Raw genomic sequence first — 18,804 nt, 5'->3', positions numbered from 1 at the left:
TTGGCCCAGCGTGTGTCCCATTCATCACCCATTTTGAGTTCATGAAGGCCAGATGGATTAGACTTTACTGCGCGTGTCGCCATCCTTCTAAATGTTTGCTGAAGTTACAGTAAGTGTAAGAACTGTTGTCAGCAATTAAACATGACACCACGTATGATTTGATCAAATCCTTTTTTTTTTTTTGCTTCTGTTAATCTTAATTTTTTACGATTTTTTTAAAAACGTTTTACATTTCATTTTCTGTTTTAATGCTATGCATTCAGATCTTGACAGCATTTGGTAAGCATATGTGCCATTCATTGCCGTAGTTATGGGTTTATACACGCTCTCTGCTTCTCTTCAATGTGCACCTGTTGACAGTTCTAATAGTTACAGCCAAAAACTTAGGCTTTATCTTTAAGATGTGAGTCCATGTGTCTAGAGATTGGTCCTCCTTGGAGAGCTTTACTTCTGTATTGCAGAGAAAGCCCATATCAGACTCTTCAGAGACACGAATCATCCAAATGCCCTGTTTTGATGAACATTACCGTTAGTGGGAATAGGGGTGGGTTTTTTGTTTCTCTGCCTTTATGACACCAGTGTGTTCCCTGTTCAGTACTACGTGAAGTAATGGAAATAAACCCCGTCAACCACAAGTGTGCTGTAGCTGTCCGAGGAAATGTAGGGTCACAGTAAGAGCCAACGTCTTGGCCTGATCTTTTGATCACATACTTCCCTAAACAGTTTCTACGGAAATCCTCAGCATTTACGCCGAAGATTAAAGTTGCCTTTTTATTTGCTTAAGTAGGCTCGTGTATTCATGGTGCGTGTAATTGTTAAATGTTTTTCAGGTATATGGAAACTGGACTTTTGGAACCATTGTTTTTACAGTCTTAGTATTCACTGTAACTCTGAAGGTTAGATTTTTTATTTATTCAAATATACTTAATACTGTTTTTGTAGTACTTTCTGATCTCCCACTGTCCTGTCTTTTTTGTCTTCTCTTTATTTTTATTGCAGGTTGTTCATTCAAGTGTGAATCTTTACCAAACTGTGTATGATATTAGATATTTAGACACTTGTATGCTATTTGTGAACCATTTTTCCAGTCTGTTAACGTGTTCTCTTTCATTTCATTCCGTAAAAATTCATACACATAGTTATGTTCAAAATCTGTATATAGACAGGCTGTGAGCGTGTGTGTGTGTGTGTGTGTGTGTGTGTGTGTGTGTTCATGTTAAAGAGTTGAATAGTTTTTAAAACTAGGTATCTGTTTACCAACACCAGGCCTCAAAGCGGTTTGGGTACTTACGACAATCGAATAGATGTCCATGAGCGAGAAATGTGTGCAAAAGAGCTCAGTAGTGACAAATTTTTATATAATATCTTTATCACTGACGTGTATCCATATTAGTGATGAAATGCATAAGAATGTACAGCAGGTAGCATACAGGAGTCATTGGCATTAACATGCAGCCATGTAGTATACTCTGAAGGCTTGCTGAATTCGACCCTTGAGACTTCCGATTTGGGACTCTCTTATCCTTGAAAGCATAATCAAATTCTTTTGATGATCGTTCCAGTAATGAACACCTCACGTGGGGTCCAAGAATGAGCATCTTTAAATGAATTCCAGTGGTCCACACTAGAATTCTAGAAGAATGATTGACAAAGGACCTCTGATCATCTCCCCTCTAAGTTTTTATTCCTGATTCATTTCTCATACCCAACAGAGCCAACATGCGTTTGCATTTTTCATCGACTATTTCAGTAATATTTTAGGGCTGCAAAAGAAAATGCTACAATTTTGTCTCAGTTTAGCCACTTACTAGCTGGTATTCTTGGGCAAGTGACTCCATTTCTCAGTACCTTCATTTCTTCTATAAAATGGAGATAAGCGTTATCGCTTAGGATTTTTGGTGGGATGTCTCTCAGTGAAGACACACAGAGCATTTAGAACGGTGTCTGGCGCATAGAATGTGGTCAGAACGATAGATGCTAGTTGTTGCTATTTATTACGATGATTCACAGGATCATGATTTGAAACGAAGGCCTCCCCACCTTTTTTTCACCTGCTCTTGCCTATGGCCCCAGGGCTTCCAAGTGCCCTTCGATGTCAGAGGTGGCCTTACCGTGCTGTCTTTCATGGGTCCCTCGAAAGACGTGCACTCTCTCATCTTTGGATGGGCATCATTGTGACCTTTTCCCGAGCAGCCCACAGGTTTATGGATGAGAAACTATAACAGAGAGTGGAGGACCGGGGTGTCACAGCAAGTAACAAAATGGAGACACCACCTCCTCTTTAAAAAGTTCAAAAACATCCCCAGATGTTAGTCCACGTGGCCCAGCGATTTTAAACAGGCAGAACAGACCATACTTTTTATTTTTAGATTGCACTTGAAAACCTCAGGTGCCACAATCCGAAGAGACAGTCGGCCCTGGCAGAAGCGTGGAGGGATTAACACCTAAGGCAACTGAAAGTGTTACTCGTGTAACGGACTAGACCTGGCTTTCACAATTGAAAGGCGCACTACCTGGTCAGGCCCAGGATTCATTGCTACATGGCGCCAGGCGTGTAGACCTAGTTCCCTTGGCATTTAATAATCCCCGGCTGTTGTGTTGGAGCTACCTCCCTGTAGTTCGTCTCCTCTTCCTAACTGACCCTTCCATCTCCTGCTGCTTTTCTGTGTCCATCTAGTGCCAGCTCGGCCTTGTCCGTTTGTCGTCAGCTTCTTGGCCGCCACTCCCCGAGGACTTGGGGCTCCAGCCTCCTGGATATTCCCGTGGCCTCGAAGCCTGCCTCTCCTTCAGGAGTGCGGCATCTCCAGCCCCACACCCACCTGCTACTTGCTTGACACGCCCCCCCCCCCCCCCCCCCCGCCCCCAAGCCTATACTGTAGGGTCTAGGGGCCTTGGGACAGAGCTAAACCCCTTTCTTGCCCTGGCTCTGTGAAAAGTCTGGATTCTGTTCTTCTTTTAGTTTCCCTCTCTTCTAGTTGCCTGGCCCAAGCTAGATCCTCCCGTAGGTATCCTAAGGTATTCAAGTTCTCGAGTGGCAGAGTGGACTTACTGCCCAGTGCAGTTTGTACCCATCACGACATCTCTTGTGTTGTGTCTTTTCAGCTCGCCTTGGATACTCGTTTCTGGACGTGGATAAATCACTTTGTGATTTGGGGTTCTTTAGCCTTTTATGTATTTTTCTCATTCTTCTGGGGAGGAATTATTTGGTAAGCAGCTGTACACGTGTGAGTAATGTGTAAATAACAAAGTAGATATGTGTCTATGTACATTGTCTATGCAAACGTTAATTACACTTTCGAAGCGCCGATCAGGTAAGATGGCAGGTCTTCAACATTCATGGATGGGGAGTCACTTCAGCTACGAGTGCTGCTCATTTCAGGTAAGATTTCGCAGGCAAGTAAATGGACTACACGAGTCACTCAGAAGTCCTCCCTTCTAATAGCCCCCGTCCACATCTTTCACCTTGAACGTGTGTAAGCATCTCTCTGTGAAGTGAAACCGCAAGTTCTAGCAGGGACCTTCCATGTGATTTACAGTGGAAATACTCATCCTGTGACGTTTCTACGTGCCACAGTGGCCAACAGATCCGTTATTACCCATTTGGACTCCCTTGTCTCTTTCTGGGCTGTTACTGTCAGTCTTGTCCCTACAGGTGTGCTCAGGGTGTGGAATACATACCACTCAGTATCCAGAGGGTTGTGTCTTAACCTCACCATCTCGCTGGCGGGGGCGGGGGGGGGGGGTAGAGGCAGACTGGACAGCGTGGCCTTCGAGTTCACTGAGTTCATCTTGGTTCGGTAGACGTTCATTTGGGATCCCTTTTGTGTGAAGCACTCTGGGGGAAACGGAAAGGAGATCAGAATCTAGCGAGAGGGGCGTATAAGCTGTGATCAGGAGAGTTAGAAGGAATGAAAATAAGTTAGATTGTCCTCTCCTTTTCTTACTCCCAGAGGCCTAAATGTTGTGTAGCCGCTTTCATTAACCAGTGGCTTCTCTTGACAAGGATGCAGAGAGCATGGCTAGAGGAAGCCATAGGGTGCAATTCTAGGAGGACATTCTTTGCACGGGTTCGGGCAAAATCATGCATACAAAACACTCCATGTTATCACGGAGATGTGAGGCTGTGTTTATCGTCCCTTGAGACTTCATTAGAAGAAACTCTTACTGCTTTTGAGAAGCTGTTAAAATGAAAGCCTTAAGAAATAAAAATATGAAAAGCCTAATCGCGTAAGGAACTACCAGTTCCAAAAAGTGTAATCATGGCATATGTTGGGCACCTCCAAGAGGTAATTTCTGCAGCAGTGAAGCTGACGGAAGTCCCTGTTGTCTTTAATAATCCACAAATTAATCAAAGTTGGTTAATCAAATGTAATATACAATTGTAATTCTGCCCAGAGCACCATAATTCTATCTATGAATCCGTGTAATCAGCTTCTGAACTACTGCAAAATTTCCACAAGAATGAAATGTTTCTAGCCAGCTAGTTTCTAACTCTGACCACAGACCGTCCCTTATTGATGAAAATAAATCCTTCAAAAGATTAAGACATTGTCACATCTGTTTTCATTCATTAGAGATACTTCCTGAAAATGTAATAGTGATAAATCTGTTTTTATTTTGTTGCCCGTAGTGCTGTCCTTCAGTAGAGCTGAGTTGAGCCACTACATGAATATAAAACTTACATTATAAAGCAACCAGCGAAATATGACCAGAAACTGTGAGAGACTTGAGCTGAATGCTGGTTCCAGCTACTATCTCTGGACACACTCAGCCCCGAGGCGTGGTGACACATCCCTCTGTGATGTGGGGATTGGCAGTGAGAACGATGATTTCTGAGCCCCAAACCCAATCCAGGAATAATACCTTTTGCTTTTTGCTGTTCCCCTGTAAAGCTCCATAGGTATCCTCAAGACAAAGAAAATTCTAGAGCGGTGAATGACAGAGTATTGTGGGTACTGTGTGGAATGCCCTGTGACTCCCTGTCACTTGTGTACTGGACGCTTATTAGGGTCCATTAACTGCCTAGAAAATGAGTCAGGGTGCCCTTCAGAGTTAGAGTGAGAGCTCTGCAGAATTCTTTCCTGGACGGTAGGGACCCTAGAAGACTTAGCCCAGACCTCCTGAATTTCTCCACCTCACTGTTCTGCTCACTTCCTCTGCCACACTCTAGTCCCCATGTACCTAGAGCCGCAAACTTGATTTTATTATGTTACATGAGAGGGAGGGCACAAACATCGATTTTTTTTTTTTTAATGAGGAACAAATTTATCTTCAGCGAGCCCTTTGCATCGTCTAATAAATGAGACAAGTGGTTATCCGCCCAGAGCTCCTAATCCAGGGAGAATCTGTTGTGTATCCCAACCCTGGACTCTTCCTCCTCCCCTGCTGCAAACAGCGTGTAGTCTGCTGAGGCTCTCCGTGCCTCGGCCTGGGGAAACTAGCTGTGCTTCTCTGTGGCCACCAAGCAGCTCAGTGAATGACTTCGAATGAAATCCAGCATCCGGATGAAGGGTCCTAGATATCTGGCCCCCAAGACTGCGTGTCCTGTTAGCAACATTCTCCTGTCCAGCCTGGTTGGCACACCCTGGGTACCCCGTCTGTATTCGGGGATGAGAACGGTGGAGAGAGAAGCTCGACCCTCCCTTGTATATTTACGTGGGGGGGGGGGGTGGGGGGAGGGCGGGCGGGGTGTAAAAACGTCTTTTACATTTCCGAATGTAGAGCACAGTCCATTCTCCTATGAACAAAACAGCTGAGGAAGTAAAATACCTTTTAGCATAAGAAGTAACCATTTCTTTTTGAGTATCTTGAAGCCCCAATATTTTCTAATGCAAATACATACTCTGCACTTGACGGTTTTAAAGTTGATTGCTTAGTTGTTTTCAGGTCACATGCACTTTATTGTCATTTTTGCCCTTTAGTTATCCTTTCTTTTTCCTCCCAACATTTAGTACATGAAATCTGTGTAGTACTTTGGGGATATTCTTAAAGAAAATTATTTTTATTAAGGTGTGTAATTTAGAAGAGTCCCTTTAACTACAAAAGATAATTTCGATGACACCTCTGTTTGATATGACAGGACCTGATTTCTTTTTCCATTCTGTGTTTTCTTTCCACCCTAGGCCTTTTCTCAAACAACAGAGAATGTATTTCGTATTTGCTCAAATGCTATCTTCTGTATCTACATGGTTGGCCATAGTTCTTCTAATATTTATCAGCCTTTTCCCTGAGATTCTCCTGATAGTCTTAAAGAATGTAAGAAGAAGAAGTGCCAGGGTAAGAACTAAATTTATGTTATCACTTGATTTTTGGAAGGGGCTTCAATATCTGCCATGAACTAAAAACCTTATTTAGAGAACTGCGTTAGTTACAGCATGTTAAACCCCTCCTTACAGGTGCATCACTTAATTTCCTCTTCTGCATAAAAAGTATAGTAAAAACTCCGTTATCCAATGCAGGTGGTAAGTAGACTCCTTAATAGTGTTCTATGTGACCTTTAGCAATCCATATGGAGCATCTCATATGCTCCATATGGAATTTTAAATGGAAAAAATGGTTGTTGTTTTTTTTTTGGTTTTTTTTTTTTTTTTTTTTAGCCTAGAATTTTCACACCAGGAATTTCCACACCAACATTCCAGCTTTAACCTTAGAAATTTCCCTGCGGGTTGTTTGCAGAGGTTTTTTTGTTTTGTTTTTTTGTTTCTTCAGTCGATACTCCCAATTTGCTTCTTTCAAACCTCTCCCCCTTCCTCTGATTATAGTGCTGCTTAATCTCTGTATCGCTTCTAGCCCTGTCTGTCCAGCAGTATATCTGAACCAAAGAGAACTCCCTGGATGTGATTTCTGCATCCTTACCTTCCTGAACACACTTGTAAAAATTCAGATTATTTTATGAGTGTGTTTTTAGTTTTGCTGCTTAAATCGCCAAATTCTTGCGGGAGCGACAAGTGACTACCCTCTGCCAGCCTAATTGCTTGGCCCTGCGTTGTCTGATAGCTTTCAAACATTTCTAAAAAGCCTTTCAAGTGAAAGGGGTAGATTAGCCTGGAAAATAAAACTGGCACATTCTGACCAACAGGTTAATTAAATATGTCCTCTTCCTGCCAACGCTAATTCATTTTGCCAAGCAAAACCCCGTTTGTCTCATTATTCACAGCACCTCCGTCTCACAGCCCCTCCAGTGCAATATTTTCAGGAAATGGTCTAACGTATATCTACCTGACCTATTGGATCAAATTTGCCAACCAGCTGAGCCACAAAACTGGCTTGTCTGATGGGGGTTTTGGCCCACTGATTTGATAGAATGCGGTGGTTGGCATCGTGCAGCTGTAGGAGCTGAAACGATCACGAGAAAACCTTTCGCGACTAGACGCGTTAAAGAGGACCTTTCGTGATCAACAGGTTGGCATCAGCTCCAGTCAAAAGCAGTCGACTGTCAGCGGCATGAACCACGTCGATTCTTGGTACACAAAGCCAGCCACTGTACAGTTAGGTGGTCGGAACTGGCCTTAACCCCCCTGCCTCCGCATGCCTTGCAGGCGGCACTGAACACGATACCATTACCCTGGTCCACTCTTTAATCCTTCCAGTAGACCTCTGACCGTCTCCCTCCAGCCTGGGATTTAGTCTTAGGATGCGAAAGAGGCATTTGCTTGTCTGAGTATGCCTCCGTATCAGTTGACCAGGGCTAAAAACAGGTCGATATAACACGTTTTTCCCAGAATGGCTCAAGCAGCAACTTCCATCAAGCCCGATAAAAAACGGTCACTGTAAGAAATGGTTTGGTGCCTTGTTATAATAGAGAATTTGTCTGGGAAAGATCTCTGAGGCGCCCTCCCATTCTCCTTACTTGGGAGTACACTTTGGGAATGCTCCTAAATGTATTTCTTAGTTGGGTCGGTGGAGCTCCTGCTAACTGATGGCTCACACCCAACTTCCCACTCTCAAGAGGATACAGACACCTCAGAAATCAAAACCTTCGAACACATCACCCCTGTCCTCTTCCTTAGACCCCTTCTTTTAAAATAAGTAAAATAAACATTTTAAAAAATAAAATAAATAAAAGGGGGCCACCCGGGTGGCTCAGTCGGTTAGGCGTCCGACTTCAGCTCGGGTCATGACCTCACGGTTCGTGGGCTCGAGCCCCGCGTCGGGCTCCTTGCTGACAACTCGGAGCCTGGAGCCTCCTCTGGATTCCGTGTCTCCCCCTCTCTGTCTGCCCCCTTCCCGCTCGTCCTCTGTCTCTCTCTCTCAAAAAGAAACATTAAAAAAATTTTGTTTTAAATTAAAAAATAAACTTAGACACAGGCTGGAGGTGACTTTTCTATAAATTCAGTGGCCATAAAATAGAGGGATGATACAAAGCAGTCCCACATAAAGACGTAAAACATTTTCTTTCCACACAAACGGTAGAATCCGAACTTCTGCCGAAAGCATGCGGTTCGGCATGCGATTTGTTTGCCATGGGTTATGTCCACGATACGAGGATTTATAGTGCCTGTGCTATAGCTTGGCATGCTGGTGTGCTAGAACAACCGGGAAAACTCCCATAATCACCTTCATTCATCCAATCACTCATTCATCGATCCCTGCCCTCATTGAACCAGAACATGTGTTGAACCGCCTACTGATGAACATCTCTCTTTACATCCAGTGTCTGAAAGGCTAAATGGTTTTTCAGACCCTGTGGGATTTTGAGAGTTGCAGATGAGACGCAAAGTTGCGGGCACTCAGCAGCACTGCCTCCCCCCCCCCCCCCACCTTGTGAGGAAACGCAAGAGCAAAGTAGCGCGTATGAATGCATAAAGGCCAGCTGAAACAGCCATGGCTGTCCTGATAAGTCACGTCTGTTTCCGTGAGGCCCTGTTCGGCCATTCAGAGAAGCAGAGGCCACTTGTAAGATGAAGGAGAAAGAGGATCTTCATCGCCAGCCAGTCTGGCATCCTGGGTGACTTCCCACTTTGCGTAACATCCCTTGCTAAGGCATTGGCTTCACTTTAAAGAGCGGCCAAAGATTCTCTTACGCTGGGTCAGCCTCCTGCCTGCCAGGCTCCCTAATGTGGTAAAGTGAGTGTCCCCGCCTAGACCTGGAAGACTCCCCCCGACTTCAGCCAGTAAGCGTGTTGGAGCCTTTGGACACATAGCCAGCGAGCGCCGTGCTCGTGTGGGTCTCGGCAGCTGTCTCCAGGAGGGAACGCGGCAGTGGGTGGTGAAAACGTCTCTGGCATTTGAAAAAGAAGCTAAGCCACGTACACGCAACAATTACAGAAGCGGCCTTCTGCTGGATTCCATTCAGTTCGACACACGTCGCGTGAGGGTCCGCTGTTAGCTAGCCACCGCACTAGGTGACGGTAATCCAGGGATGAGGCACGCGTGGCCCCAGCTCACGAGGAGCTGCCACCCCAGCGCAGTTCTAAAGAGGATTATTACGCAACCCTTGGGGAGGCCGGCACGGAGCAGAATAGTAGACTCCGGGATGTAGCGCGTTGTAACACATCCGAGCTATTCCAAGTCGCCACCTCCGGAAGCCGCCGGTAAAAAGGCTTGTGTGGCAGCCTCCAGCCCAGCCGGGTTCCGTCCTGACATCAGCACCGGAGAGGATCCCGCTGTCTTCGCAAACGGGTTCCCTCGGTCATTTAACTCACAGGTTAGTTTCAGCTACCTGTTCCTCAGCTGTCTTTTCAGCAGTGTGGTTAGCTTTTGAGGCCCAGGTCCCATCATGAAGGATCAGAAAGCTTTTCTTTAGCTCCTACCCTGCCAGAGCTGCATCCCCGTCACGACAGGACGTGACGAAAGCACCCGTGAGCGCAGGACAACGGAACTGCAAGACGACCCCTCAAAGGAAGTTTCCGGTGTAGGAACCCCGGTGGGTGCGTCGACAGGTCGTGTCTCCCCTAAGCACAGTTGCTGGGCTCCGTGGTAGTCAGTGAACTGACCCCTGCCCTTTCTGGCCAAGTGGTAGCTACCACTTGCCACTTCCGACGGAGGACTTGCCCGCGTACCTTTAAGTAAGTTTGCCCGCGTAACCCGCCACTGTCAAGAGGGAGGCTTGACTTGGCCTGCTAGACCCTGGACTGCTGTCCTCTGATGGCAGTGGCCCTAGCCACGTGGCCATGCCTAGCACGGGATGTCCGCACGAACAACAAGAAAGACTCGTAGGGAGCTCTGCCAGAGAAAGCGCCTTGCAAACTTTGGAGAATACGCTTTATCCTGTTAAAAACGGTGGTGCCGAGGCTGATTACTGTCGTGATTCTGACAGTGTCCCAGCCAACCTTGGCCTCTAAGGGTAACAGTCCTGTTGACCGGATCAGGCAAAACGTTGAATCCTCACATCGTGGCTGTTGAGACGGACCTTTATGCATTGGCCTCTTTGACGCAGGTGACTGCGGAGGAATGTGGGAATGTCATACTCTTCTAGCTCATTCTCTCCCTTCCTTCCACCTCCACCAGTCGCTGGCTATATCGGTTTTTGATTGCTTTAGATCTTCTTTCCATGCTCTCTCCTGCCTTCTCTACTTTCATATTCCCTTTCTCTTTCCTTTATAAAGCGGCCTAATCTATGAACCCCTAAAATTTCTGCTTCATAGAAATACTTTTATCTCTGACGGTTGGATATAAGGTTTTGAGTGTACCAAACTGCGCTTAGGGTTGCAGTCTTAAATAAATAGGGTTGAGTATTAAACGTGGGGGCGGGGGACTCGGTGTCGTGTTAATCTCACTATGAGAGTTTTGCCCGCAAAATGGAAGACAGGACAGTTTAAAATTTTTCTTCCCAGAAACAACATATTTATTTCTCTAGCCTTATCCATTGGGGATTTGCATGTTGCCAACATGTCACCAACTTTATTTAAGGAAAATACGAACAGGAAAACAAATACAGCTGTGTTCAAACATCTATGAATAAGTCAAAGTATTTGCCTGTAAGAGTTTTATTGTTTATTCGCTGCTATTGGATACATATGATACTTTAGCTGATATCTTTTTTTTAGACCTACTTTCCATTAGGCACTGAGTAGATAACATGGGTAATCTTGATTAGCAGAATTGCTCTCTCTAGGCATTTTAAAGGAGAAATTCCTAGCCCTTTAGCCTACCCTGCTGAAGAGGTCTCTGTAAGAAAAAAGAGAAAAACCGATCAAATGACATTAGGATAGGGGCGCCTGGCTGGCTCAGTCGGTAGAATGTGCTACTCCTGTTCTCGGGGTTGTGAGTTCGAGCCCCACGGCGGGTGTAGAGATTACTTAAAAATAAAATCTTTTTTGGAAAAGCTACGTTAGAATAAGGGAAGTTAAACACTGGTCCGGCAGTAAATGGGAGCGAAGTGTGGTTTCACCAAATGTCTTCCCATTGTGTTAGTTTTGTTAGGTTTGTAACATGCCACGGCCCGACAGCAGTCAGTCCCTTCGTGTTGAATCTGTGCAGCTGGATAGGGGAGATAGTTACTTCAGGATAGACTGGTGATGGACCCTGGACATAGCTCTCTGACCCATGGATTTCGAACCATGTAGGTTAGCGAGTTAACGATTAGAAACAAGCCATATTTTAGTGAGAAGCGTGTTTTAAAACGATTCAGAATAGTCCATCTTCCCATGAACAAAGCAACTTTAAATTGTTATACGGAGAAATAGTCATTTGCACATATAATGGACTGTTCCTAACTCTGACTCTACTATTACTTCAGAAAGTGATGCCTTCAAAACTAACATGTCATTTCGACTTCGAATTCTCCAGGTTTCTTTTTAAATGTCTTACATTTCAGAGAATATTTACTTTTTTTTTTTTTTTTTTTTTTTTTTTTTTTTTTTTGGTTTCTGCATTTCTCTTTTTTCTACTGCAATTTTCCACCCTTTGTGCAATTGTGAACAAGGTAACGAAACGCCTCCCTTCCTCAGGAACATCTACTATCTTCATGCTTTCTCAAACTTCCAGCAATCACAGTTTCTCTTGGAGTGAATAAGGTGATTTCCTTTCTTAATGTACCGACTTGCCTGCGTTCTCATTTGCTTGACACCATTTTTCTGACTCTTTATGAACGATGACTTCTCAGTGCTCATTTCTCTACCTTCTGTTGATACTTAAGAGTATTTTGTCATTTTCCTTTAATCATTTGTTCACCTTCTCAAATGGTCACACTGGAGAGGAGGTGATGTTCGAACACTTGGACCGTAACTCTCTAGCCCCATTGATTCCCGGTGCACAGTGGAAGCCACGGCGTGCTAGAGCTAGGGTGTTCACGAAGACAGGAATGTTTTGCACAAATCTCTCTTTGCTCGATACACTCACAGCACCGGCCCAACTCTCAGAGGTGTTCACCAAAAGGATGGTAAGGTTTACTAATCCAACCATATTGACTCATCTCCCGCATAACCTACCAGTGTCATTTCAAAACGCCCAGTTTGCCTTATACTACTAATATCTGTATACTTATACCGTGAAAACCGTTCAATTCGAGTTGGAGACTTCCTTAGGTCTTTAAGTGTATCCGTTGAAATGTGACACATCTGCTGTAGCTTAATCGTTTGTACTTTTGGCCAAAAGAGTAGTCTGTAGGAAATGATTCTTTTTCTTCTACGTTTTTATCACCAGGTAGGTTAACCAGTCTTCAAATGCTTTAAGTATCTTTACCTCACTATTACAGAGAAATCTGAGCTGTAAAAGGGCATCTGACTCATTATCCGCCAGACCTTCAGTCAGACCTCTTCTTTTACGAACATTCTCAGACGAATCTAATATATTGTAACAGGTACCTAGTGGTAAACGAGCGGGCTGGCTTTAAAGAAACAGATTAACAGCATTATAAAGACAAAAATGAAAATATCACTCTAAATTTTCTCTGCTGTTGGTGTGGTGAACTTTATACTTACTCTTTACAAAAATATAAAGATGCATTACTTGGAATATGGGGAAAATTGGTATTTTAAATTTGCTAAGCTCCCAAATGAAACTTCAGGCCGTTTGCAGAGCTGGAGGGTAAAAAAACATATTTAATTTGCGAGGGGCGACTTGCGGCAGAGCCGTCCCGTGAAAGTGCTCGTTAATACCGATTAGGAAATAACAGTCTCGACTGTAAAAGATCATTCGGAAAACTGAAAACAAATATTCCAAAATTGCATCTGTATAACGTCAAGTCAATTTAGCATTGCATGTTCTTTTGGGAATTAGGTGCAAATAATCCAGTGTGTTTGTATCTCCATGTGCTGTGTCTGTGTGTTTGCAGGTATACACTTAATGTACTCGTACATGTCTGACCCCCCAAATTAATGCCCCAACCTAATCACTTTTATTCATGTCAAGTTTTATTCAAGCTAGATGTTTCGACTTGTCAGAGGTAAAAGCTCAAATCTTTCCCAGCCATTCAGGGGGATGCTAACCTAATGACGTGGAACGCTTCTTCGCAGTTCGTTTTCCCCAAAACGAGTAAATCCGTTTTATGGCCTGTTGTCTCATTTACCCTCAGAGACGAGTGGGGGGGAATTGCCGTGGCACGGGAGGTGTCCTCTCCTCTGTGTGTTTTCTCCCTCCCACTCACTGCGGCGGCCTCCGTCGTCCCAGACCTTTAGAGGCCTCTTCTCCTCCACCCGTAGGAATTTAGAGTAATTCATGAATGAGGTTTCCGAGCCCATCAGCTTGGAAACAACTCCATACAGCTTAGGGCAGGGCCGTCTCTCCTGCGCACCGAAAAACTGACGGTCATCGGGAGCCTCTTGCCTTTGGAACTCCCGATCGGGAGTCCTCCCCGTGGGCCCGTTTTTCTCGTCGGCTGTCAACTCCCCCCACCCGCCAGCGAAGAACAAAAAGGAGAGTAATGGAGCGCGTGCTCTGGTTCTCCTGTGCCCTACGGTTTTTGCCAGTCTGCGTCCCCAGTGTTGCTTCGGACGCAGACTCCCTTGGCCCCGGCGCACCTCTTAGCCTTCCCCGTGGGGAGCGACTCACCTGCTTCGATCTTCCTTCCCTCGGGAACGAATCTGCCTCCCAGTGGCTTTCAGAGCCTTGGACCCTTTTGTCCCAGGTAGCCTTGTCCTAAGCTGTATGGTGCCTTTTAGCTCTCCTGTTCCCAGCTCATTTTGTATCCCCCTGGATCGCTTTCTTCAGCTCGGTCCGCGTTTGGGAGACCCGGGCTGGCTGAGACGCTGCTTGTGCTTTTGGCCTCTCCAGGGCCTTAAGTCCTACAACGCCCAACACAGAAGTGGGGAAGTTTTCTTGTGAGGAAACAGTCGTCTTGCCCTCAACGTAGTTATTGCCTCCAGGAATATATCTTCACGTGGCATTATTTCTCCTCCACGGAAAAAATTTGGCAATTGGCCTGGCCCCTGAGTTTGTCCCTCGATGAGGGAGCGGTGGGCGACTCCTTTTATAAGTTCTCGGCGTGAATGGCGACCTTATTTTTATTTTGGTTAGAGTCGGTCACCGTGACGCTGCCACCTGAAAAGAAACAGTTAGGAAAAAAAGGTTGGGTTGTAGAGTATAAATCAGGTATGTTGAGAGGCGCGAGTCTTAGGTCTTGGGAGGGGGCCTCCAACCCAACCTTTTAAAACCCAACTAGCAGGGGGCCGTCAGGTGTATCTTCTTCCCTGGGAGAGCACTGAATAAGGTTCAGGGGACAGAGAAGGATCCACAGATTTCTTAGGACAGTTTCTGTGGTGGCCTTTCCAAAAAACAGGATGAATAAGAGAAACAGAAGCTTCGGTTGACTTACAGAGACATGATCTCCCAAAAAGAAAATTCACTGCAGCATTATGGGCAAGAAACCGGTTTCTTTCAGTAATTGAAAGACAGTTTCACAGCAGTCTTTCGAAACGGAGCAGATAGATCTTCAGGCTTCCCCTGTCAAAATTTACACACCCTGGAAAACAGTAATCCGTTCATCGGTTCACCAGGGCCTGAGTATCCGCCGCATGCGGGACACGGCGCTAGGTGCCGGAGATAGACCAATGAAACGTCCCTATTTTCAGCTCCCAGGCTAGAGGGAGGGACCCTGCTGAGCTAAGCCGCGGCTGTGCTAGGCGGTCCTGGTGGAGAGCCCTGGAGCAATCCAAAAGCAAAAAGCAGGTCTGAATCTACTGGGCCAACAATTGAAGCAAGGATGAAAAACTGGGTATTGTGTCGCCCTTTTTTTTTCCCTGCATGTGAATAAAACTTGGCACTTGAAGATAGCTCCTTTACTCTCATAACAAAATTTACTACTTGATTTATTTTGGAAAATGCTAAACAGATGGCTTCGCGCGATTGTTAAAATAAACCTTTTAACTCTGTATGTTTTAAATTTTTCAGAATCCGAATCTTGAACTGCCTATGTTATTGTCCTACAAGCATATTGACAGTGGTTACAGCTAAAAAAGAAAGCACGAAGACACAACTACGAAAAGTTGTCATCTCAGGATACGTAATATGCAACAAACTAAACCCCTCTCTTGTGTCTAGGGTTCAGAATAAATGTCCATTACAATACCAAATGACTCTCTTAAGCATTTACAGTTATCGTAAGTAGCCGTTATGGCCAAAGCTCTAAGTTATGAGTCCTATGAAAGTTGAAAGCGAGAAGAATAATTAGAATTTCTGGCTTTAGATAGACGACTATAACTACCAAGTGGGTGCTCTTTTAACCCATGAACTCTGTGAATGGATTTAAATACAGTAGTATAAAGTAGAAGTGATACAATGGGAATGAATAGATTTGGCTAATATTACTTTTTTTTTGCCTGGTAGAAGACATAGGCTGTTTGGACCACATTTCTTGTTCCTGCTGAGTGATAATCTTAAATTATTTTGTTTTCAAACATATGAAAGGAATACTTGAAAATACAAGAAGACTAAATGGTATCAGTGCATCAGAATAATTCGTCCTTTCTGTTCACCCACATGCTAATTCTGTCCTCATGGAATAGCCTTGCCAAAAACTAACCTTGAACCCTTACGTGGAAAGAATGTGAATCCTGGATATTTTTGTGAGAATCAACAAAAATTACTTATTTTTGTTCTTCTGAATTAAACCCCACTTAATGCGTGGACGGCTACCAGATTATTTTCAAAATAAAACATTTCCAGTCACTTAGTAAGTAGCCCCTCGAAAGAGTTAAGATCTAACGGATATTTTCCAGTATTCATTTTCCTGGGGTCTGAGGTGGGATAGGCAAAACCATAGTCACATAAAACTAAAGCCATCTGAGTATCCGTGTTTTATCATTTTCTGTGGAGAGGTGAAAAAATAGCTTATTTCCAACTGTTAACGGTTATTTTTGGAAAGAGACTGCGTTTGTACATCCATGCAGCACTTTCGTTTTGAACTTGCCAATTCGGGAAGGAGGGATCCGTCCCAAGACCGCGATTCGGCCTGCGCAGCCATGACTCTGAACTTGAATGTTCTCTCTTAGCAAACATGGTTAGGTGACGGTCTGACTCTCAGCCGTGAGATTCACCTTGGTGAAGGCCTTGACTTCCTGGACTAGGAGGAGGCTTTAGCCTCCTACGGAGTTCACTGAACACATCAGAATAAATGTGAAATATCTTTATTAAGTGTCAAAATCAAACACATTTTGGGGGATAAAAATGGCTACATTTGACTACTAGCTTGAAAGGGGCTCTTAAACAGTGTTTTCAGAAGCGCCTGGCTGGCTCGGTCGGTAGGCCACGCGGCCCTTGGATCTTAGGGTCGTGCGTCTGAGCCCTGTGTTGGGCATAGAGATTACTTTTCTAAAAAAGTGTTTTCATACCGGTTTCCTTTTTTGGGTGTCTTTCTGGCATGCCCGTACTATTATTCGTGTTTCTGTTGTACCTTGCTTTAGGAAAGCGTTGGACCCAATCTATACCGGTGTATTTATGTGGTCCGTGTGGCCCATTTGATTCTCCCATATGTAATTTGGGTCCGTATTTAGGTGTCATTTTTCTTGAATTCTAGGAAGGACATAATTCCGGTTACCGGAAACCATTCCATCATCGTGACCCTTTTACGTTACTTCATTTGTTCTCATCTATCAGTATTATCTTTGAGTCTTTTGTCGGATGTCCTTCACAGCTTACCTGACTGAGTGCGCTGTGTTCTCTAGCCTGTGTTTGAGGTAATCTGCTGAAAACAAAGTCTGTACATTCTTTGCCTATTCCAAAGAGCTAAAAAGTCAGACCCAGGAAAGCTTTTGACGTTTTTTGTTGTTCTTCCGCTTGTTGCGGCTGTCGCCGTGTTGTTGCCGTTGTTGTTTTACAGAAGTGCCGTATGGGATGTGAACACACGCGAGAGACCCGCAATACAGAGAGAGGCCCGTTTAACGCAAACCACTGGAGAGTGGCCTCATCAGAATATGCAGGGTAGCGGACATGTAACTGGTGGCGTGGCGCATTCCTTGCCGCCAGGAGGGTGACTGAGGGGGACTTAAGGTCCTATCTCAGCTACGCGTTACGCCGCAGCTCAAATTCACGATGGTGATCGTCGTGGCCTAGATCCTTGAGAGGGACCTGACTTTGCTTTTGTGAAAGGTATTTTAGTAACGAGCTAAGTAAGAACTGGTTAGCGGGGGATTAGGCGGACGGAACAACTCGAAGTAAGCCGTCCCCCGGTGTTCCTAGCTCGACAGTCTAACCACCTTGTTTTGTGACAGAGAAAGGGGGAGAATGTAATGGCAGGCTCACATATACCCATCATTGGAACCACTCTAAACTGTCAAGATGTCCTTGTAATTTTCACAACCGTCGTCCCTTGTTTGAAGGTGTAACCTACTGAGCGTAAACCATAAATTCCCTCTCTACAACATCTACACCAGCAGCAGTATAAATGTAAGCCAAAATTTGCAAGATCCATAATAATTTCGTGATGGAATTTTTTTAATAACATGCAGTATAGAAATGTGCAGATTTTATGCAAGTGTTAACCAAATCACTTTTCAGCTTGCAACATGGGACTGCAGTACTACATTTTTCACTTAAGCAGTTTTTTACATCCACGTCGTTGCTTTCTATAATGACTGTGAATGCCATCTTTTATGAATGCAACTTGCCTTTTTCATTACAGAAATTTTTGTTTGATGTATCAATAAACTTTGGTATGATACGATTGCCATTTTAGCCTCTCTTTTGGAATGGCCTCGGTGTGCTTGAAATTTGGTCAAAGGTGTGTGTGTGTGCACCTGTCCCTCCCTGCCTCCCTCCCTCCCTCTCCCTGCCCCTCGCTGTCTCCCCTTCCCCCATTCCTCTGACATGCCTCGGCCTGCCTCTAAGACAAAAACCCCACTGTTACCGACTACTGAGAAAGTAAAAGTTTTTCCACGGGAGCTGGTTGTGTTACATTTTTACACGGAAGTCTCTGGGTTTTTGTAGCCTTTTAATCACATTAAGCCCTTGACCTGCATTTAGTGAATTTCCTCTTCTTTATCTTTATCTTTTATTTTAATGCCAGTATGGCTCACCCGCGGCGTTCTGTCAGTTTCAGGCGTCTCTCTTGTATTTTTTGGGAAGTGGGAAGCGGGCCGTGTTTGGAGGTGAGACTGGAGTGAAAGTTCCAGCTTTGCTCTTAGAGCCATTTTCCTCTCCACCCTCTCGTCACCTGCAAAATGGCGTCTTGGGGGGGTGAGGGGTGGTCAGATGAGGCGAAGGATCAAAACTGCCTTGCGAGGCTCCATTTGTTATTCCGATGAAATCATCGGTACTTTTACATTAAGGGGATTTTTATCGCCCTGATCTTTTTAATGGATAGTTGTCATTTACGGGCTTTTCACAGATGGGACTATGGTGGATTCTTTCAGTCTTCTTGGATGTAGTTTGTGCGGGCTTCCTTCCTTCCCTTCCCCCATCCAGCCCGGTGGGGAGCCGCCTCACTGC

The 18,804-nt window shown here is 44.8% G+C and overlaps 1 protein-coding gene across 11 annotated transcripts in view; it reads left to right on the top strand.

Annotated features, from left to right (window-relative positions):
• ATP11C (ATPase phospholipid transporting 11C) overlaps positions 1 to 18,044 on the top strand; it is a 171,261-nt gene extending 153,217 nt beyond the window's left edge. For 3 of the 11 annotated variants that reach the window (XM_032592226.1, XM_032592224.1, XM_030306360.1), the window contains 5 exons: positions 831 to 896; positions 3,103 to 3,206; positions 6,123 to 6,276; positions 12,638 to 12,742; positions 15,271 to 15,329. In XM_032592226.1, coding sequence (XP_032448117.1) covers positions 831 to 896; positions 3,103 to 3,206; positions 6,123 to 6,276; positions 12,638 to 12,739 — 426 coding nt within the window. In that variant the 3' untranslated portion in view covers positions 12,740 to 12,742; positions 15,271 to 15,329. Of the gene's footprint in view, positions 1 to 830; positions 897 to 3,102; positions 3,207 to 6,122; positions 6,277 to 6,395; positions 6,462 to 12,637; positions 12,743 to 15,270 lie in introns of those variants that run through there. The other 8 variants (XM_032592217.1, XM_032592216.1, XM_032592218.1 and 5 more) reach the window with 8 other exon arrangements.
• Positions 18,045 to 18,804: the final 760 nt, after the last annotated feature.

This window comes from Lynx canadensis, chromosome X (assembly GCF_007474595.2).
Source record: "Lynx canadensis isolate LIC74 chromosome X, mLynCan4.pri.v2, whole genome shotgun sequence".
Lineage (NCBI taxonomy): Eukaryota > Metazoa > Chordata > Mammalia > Carnivora > Felidae > Lynx > Lynx canadensis.
Note: the sequence above shows the minus strand (reverse complement) of the source record. Positions and strands in the feature narration are given on the sequence as shown.